Consider the following 5,866-nt stretch of genomic DNA (forward strand, 5'->3'; position numbering starts at 1 on the left):
AAAAAAAAAAAAAAAAAAAAAAAAAGAGGTACGGTATGTCTTGTGTTTTGGATACTCAATGAATGCATAAAAAAAACAAAGAGATTTACCTTCTGAATTTTCTTTTGAGTCCATTGCTAGATGAACCATCGTTCGTCAAGAAATCGAAAAGATATCGATAATAACCTTCACACTGTGTGTATAAATTTGTGTCCGAATCCGAAATTGTGTTTAGTTCCTTCTTATGATTTCATTTTTATCATTTTAATTCTGAATTCAAATTTTTTATTTTGTAACCAATAAAGTTGTGTGCGTGAGGAATTTCGTTCAACTCGGAAGACAACATATAGTAGTAGTAAACCGGATCAAGGTCGGCTAGATAAAACAAAAGCAGGTAATGGGGGCCCAGAACCACTCCATTTCGGATACAAAAGCCTAAAGGCATGGATGTATTGGAGGAGATGACCACTAAATATAAGACATTTGGGAAATTTTGGTCATGCATGCCCCATCCTAACCAATGATAACAAGTTCATTATCACACAATCCGTGGACAATATGTGTATGTATACCAATTGAAACGATGTATCATAAGAAAATAAATTTAATCATCAAACTTTAAGAATGGTTATTTATTTGTAGTGACCTTCTCTTAACCGACAGAGTTCAAGGGTAGCTACCCTCTCGAGCCAGTCTAGATCTTCACAACTGAACTATGCCTATATAGGATTTTTTTTTTAGTAATATTGATATCAACCAAATTTAATTTTCTATATAATGCAATCACCTATAAATTTTAAGCTTATTTATATTTTTAAGATGGTACGTCATACGTGAATTAATTTCAGTTATTAAAGATCTTGTTACTTCTTTACTACTCCTATATACTATACTAAAACGGTATTAATCTATTTATATATATACTGTTTTAGCATTTAATAATAGATCCATTTAAGTTTTAGACCATTCTCATATTCCTAAGGTTTATTATTGCATTTCATTGTAACGCTCAACGCATAAACAACTTTGACTACCCGTTATTGTCCCCACACACGGCCAGAAATGAATTTACTAAACTCCAAATATAAAAATTGATTATTATACGAATCTGATTTGACTTAATAATATTTAGTCAAACCCCTTCTTTCTCCCCAAATCCACCAATCACACTTACACACACCTCTTTAATTATTTCTATGCTACTTTTTTCTTTATATTCCATCAACTTACCACTGGCCATTTCTCTGTTTTTTCTCCCTCAATTTTTGTTCCTTTCATTTGACCCTGCTTGAAACTTTTTTTTTTTTTAAATATATTTTGTCGTGTTTCATACTTTAAATATTTTACATAATTTGGATATTTCTCTTAAGCTTAATTCCTTATTCCATATTCCACGCTTATCACAAAATCTTTCTCCTTTGTCTCGCTTTTTTCTTTTGTTCTTTCACATGTGTATATACACACATAACACACACTTACATTTCTATTATCATATAAAACTTCAACTTTACTTTTTCTCTTCCGAAAAAAACACTATCTATCTTCTTCATCAGATTCTATCGATTCTATTTTCCCTCATCCTCCTCCATGGCCATCTCACCTAATTCAAGCTCTTTAGAATTAACAATATCAATTCCAAGCTTCTCTCCATCTCCTTCATCGCCTGGTAAGATCATATCCAAAGATTAATTAAATCATATTTATTATATAGTTTTAATAGTGCGTCTTGGAAAGATATCCAATTAAAATAAAAATAATTTTGGTAGGTGGTGATCATCACGGGATGAGAGATTTTGACATTAACCAAACTCCAAAGACGGAAGCAGATCATATGATCGGTGCAACGCAACATGCCAACGAAGAGGATAGTAACTCCGGGGGCCGGCGGCGCAAAAAGCTCCGTCTAACCAAAGAGCAATCACATCTTCTTGAAGAGAGTTTCATACAAAGCCATACCTTAACCCCTGTAAGTATAAATAATTAGTGGTTCCGTCTATGTTTTGCTTACGTTGAAATAGAGGAAGAAGAAAGAGAAAAGAGTTAAATCTTTTTTTTTTTTTTCTGATGATCATGTCGGCTGATTATGTTTTAATTTGGGTGGCTGATTATGAAACCACAGAAGCAAAAAAAAGATTTGGCCACCTTTTTGAAGCTTAGTCAAAGGCAAGTTGAGGTGTGGTTTCAAAACCGAAGAGCTCGGTACGTATCTATCTACATCTTCATATATTGCATCATCCATATATACAAGATAAGTATTAAACCGAGGAAAATAAGAATTATAAATCGTATAGAATTGGGTATACGACTATACGGTGAGGCATGATATGTATATATAGGGTTTTTGGAAATATGCTTTTAGTGGTTGAGAATATATTAAATAATGAGAGTGCGTTGACAGAATATTTATATATAAAGATCGTGTGCGATCGAACATAGATTCTCTACATAATTCACCATATATACTACAATTGTAGTTTAGAAAAATGTAGTAAAGTGGAAGTGATCCTTTTTTTATCCAAGTGTTTCACGTTGATTCCCACATACATAGTTATCATCCATTTTATGCGACACATGAAAAGCCCGTACTCTTATATTTGTGTCTACGTGTCTATATATAAATGTCCATGATTCAAAATCAAAATATAGAATGAAATAAATGCACCAACAAGAAAAAAGCGATAGGGAACATGAGGGACAAAGTTAGAGACAGTAAATGATGTGTTTTATATTTTCAGCTCATCTCTGGCCAGTTCACAATTATGATGTTTGTCCCATATAGTATACATATAACTTTAATGAAACTTAATCACACACATACACTTTTTGTGAATGTTTTCTCTGTATTGTCTATTATATTCGACATAGACATAAATGTGGAAATGCGTACATTTGTTCATGTATTGATACATGTTACGCGTGGTAGGTTAGTACATGAAGTCCATATATAAAGAAGGAATTTAATTAGTTACATTACATAGCCCAAACGTTATAAATTTGATGATTAATGAAGAGCCTAAAAACATATACTATATTCACTGTAATTATCCTTTACTTCAAACTAATAAATCCAATTTTTAACTTAAGTTCATTGTTGAGATTTGTACACGAAGTAGAAGTCTAGAAAAATGTGAGAGATGTCAAGATGGTCTTCCTCTAACGTACGGGCATTCCGGGTCAATTAAGCAATCACTTACATATAGTATCACATGTGAACACATAGTACAAACACACGTTTATAAACTTATAGTTATATGCAAAGGTCGGTAGAATAGTCTGCTAAAAGTATAAACTTCTCAAACACCAACCTCGTTAATTAAATATATGAATAAAATCAAGCGTATGGGATAATGGTATATAATCAAACCTAGAAATTACGTATGATGTAAGCATATTTAATAGTACGCATGCCCACATTAACCAAATAGTATGGTTACACAAAATTTGATGTATAGGAGTAAGCTAAAGCACACGGAGATGGAATGCGAGTATCTAAAGAGATGGTTCGGGTCGTTGAAGGAGCAAAACCGACGGCTACAAATAGAAGTTGAAGAGCTACGAGCTCTAAAGCCATCAGCGACCACGGCTTTAACCATGTGTCCTCGGTGTGAACGTGTGAGTGATGCAGCAGATAATGACTCTAATGCCGTTCAGGAGGGGGCAGCTGTGAGCAGCAGCCGGTCACGGATGACAATTTCCTCTTCCTCTTCCCTCTGTTGACTGGTTTGGTTGAAAGTCAAAAGTCAAAAAGATTGAAACGCCTGTTTCGGGTGTAAAAAGCAAAGATTTGATGATGATTAGAAGGATTTTGTGTATAGTCCGCTAATTATTTATTATACACCAATGAGGATAAATAGTTTAATCGTCCTTTTATAGCTTTTTCGTGTTATTTCTTCATAATTATATTTTATTTCGTGTTTAACCAAAAAAAAAAAAAACAAATATCGTTTTTTTGTGCCTGTTTGGATTGAGTTATTGACTTGAATTGAGAGATGTTTTATTCTGTGCTAGACGACGAAATGAGAATACTGAATGGAGAAATTTTATAAAAATCATACTAATAGATTATTGATAGTAGCAACTAAAAACGATATAACATAGATGATAGAACTAAATTTCTATTTCATGGGCAAGGAGAAATTGTACATCGATCAATAAACGTCATTGTTATATTGACTTCTACAAGTCTCAAATAAGGCTGCTATATTTATTCCTTGACTAGAAAAAGGCTTTTAAATATTCAATTCTGGTGGAGATTTTCACCTACAATTCACCTGATGTCTCATTCCAAAAAAACTTCTTTTAATTATAGTTATTTCTTTCTATGTTTTTCTAGTGGGATTTGGTAATCGGTCCATAATGATTACTATTTTTTAAAAAAGTTCAACGTTCTGATACAAAAACCCTTATTTTTCATTCATGTAAATATTTCTTCACGCGATGTTAATATGTTAAGCAGGTAGATATTATAGTTATAGATTGTCTATACTGTATTTGGAGTGTATATAAACTACGTATGACCAAAAAAATGTCTCTCCCTCACCAATACCGATTTAATTCGGATTTGGGTTTTCTTAGCCCAACTCGTAATTTAAGAGTTTGAAAGCAAGCCCAATGGACTACCAGCTCTATAACCGTGCGTGTGTCAGTTCTAGCAAACTTGAAATGAAAATCTTCACAATCCAATCCTTATCAACATGAATATTGGTTCGGCAAATATGTTATAATTGGTCGCTCTTTCATTCGTTATAGAAAGAAATTGAATGAGTTAATTTATGTATCCGAGGTCCTTATAACAATCTTTCATCTTTGGATATGTGAGAAGAAGTGATTCGTACCTTTTAATATAGATCAAATTTTAAAAGGAAATGAAAAAATATATAATAAAGTGGAGACAAGACAGAGTAACAGAGGAATGTGTGTTACTACAATTACTGAATTAGGAGACGATGTATGTAGTATGTATGGATTATGCGACTCTGGCATGCCCATGTGCTTCGCACGTGCTTTCGTTTTGGATATGACGCGTGCATGTCAAATGTCCCGCGCTTTTCCTCGTCTTATTGGTCATTGATGTGGTGAACCGAACTATAGCTATGTTAAGTGAAAATTGAGAGACCTCATTAGTCATTAACTTAGAACATACAAATGCATTACATGACTTACAATCATGAAATCAGGTCTCTGAAGTCTTAATAAAAAAAACATACAATTGGCTTGTAGCAAAGGGAGAAACATATGAAATCTTCTTGACATGTATTTATAAAACTGATATGTTTAAGTTCAAAAAATAAAAAGGGTATGTTTGAAGGAAAAAACCAAAAATTACTTATATTTGATTTTGATTTTTTTTATTTATTTATTAATCAGAATCATGTATGAAAATATTTATTGGATTCACCAAAAAAATGAAAATATTTTTGGTTTATGCAAAAAGTTTATATATTGTGTTACCGTCACTACAAAGTCAATATAGTTTGTAATATAATACTATACGGAAAAACTTTTTTCACATCACCAAGATGATTACAAAGATGATTCAACCGTGTACGTTATAACATAACATGTCGAATTCATTGTTCACCACTCTCACCCATCTGTCATTCTCTTTTCTATTTGGACTTGCTAGTGAACTTCTAGTCTTTGTCCAGATTATTATTATTCAATAATTGACAATCGATACTTCTAACTATTCATTCTTTAAGAGTGATCAGTACGTAACTGAAAAGTTTATGACAATTTCACCTTCTTTAATCACGTGTTTAAGTCACAAGTACCCATCATTGTTCACTTTCAAGATTGTTTAAATCGCTTAGACGTACCTCCTTTTTTTTTTCAGAATTGGGATCAATATTGATCGATCAGTAAGTTTTGAAAAACGAGATCAATA

At 32.4% G+C, this 5,866-nt stretch overlaps 1 protein-coding gene across 1 annotated transcript; it reads left to right on the top strand.

The window, feature by feature from the left end:
- Positions 1,290 to 3,936, top strand: LOC104712656 (homeobox-leucine zipper protein ATHB-X-like). The gene is made up of 4 exons (XM_010429599.1): positions 1,290 to 1,645; positions 1,746 to 1,945; positions 2,099 to 2,178; positions 3,432 to 3,936. The coding sequence occupies exons 1-4, from the start codon at positions 1,567 to 1,569 to the stop codon at positions 3,694 to 3,696; spliced, it is 624 nt and encodes a 207-aa protein (XP_010427901.1). The 5' UTR covers positions 1,290 to 1,566; the 3' UTR covers positions 3,697 to 3,936.

Source organism: Camelina sativa, chromosome 9 (assembly GCF_000633955.1).
Source record: "Camelina sativa cultivar DH55 chromosome 9, Cs, whole genome shotgun sequence".
Lineage (NCBI taxonomy): Eukaryota > Viridiplantae > Streptophyta > Magnoliopsida > Brassicales > Brassicaceae > Camelina > Camelina sativa.

Excerpts from the sequence above, each read along its gene's own strand:
- LOC104712656 (XM_010429599.1), top strand. The coding sequence starts at position 1,567 with ATGGCCATCTCACCTAATTCAAGCTCTTTAGAATTAACAATATCAATT. Across the intron at positions 1,646-1,745 it reads TCCATCTCCTTCATCGCCTG|GTGGTGATCATCACGGGATG; the intron begins GTAAGATCATAT and ends TAATTTTGGTAG. Across the intron at positions 2,179-3,431 it reads TTTCAAAACCGAAGAGCTCG|GAGTAAGCTAAAGCACACGG; the intron begins GTACGTATCTAT and ends TTTGATGTATAG.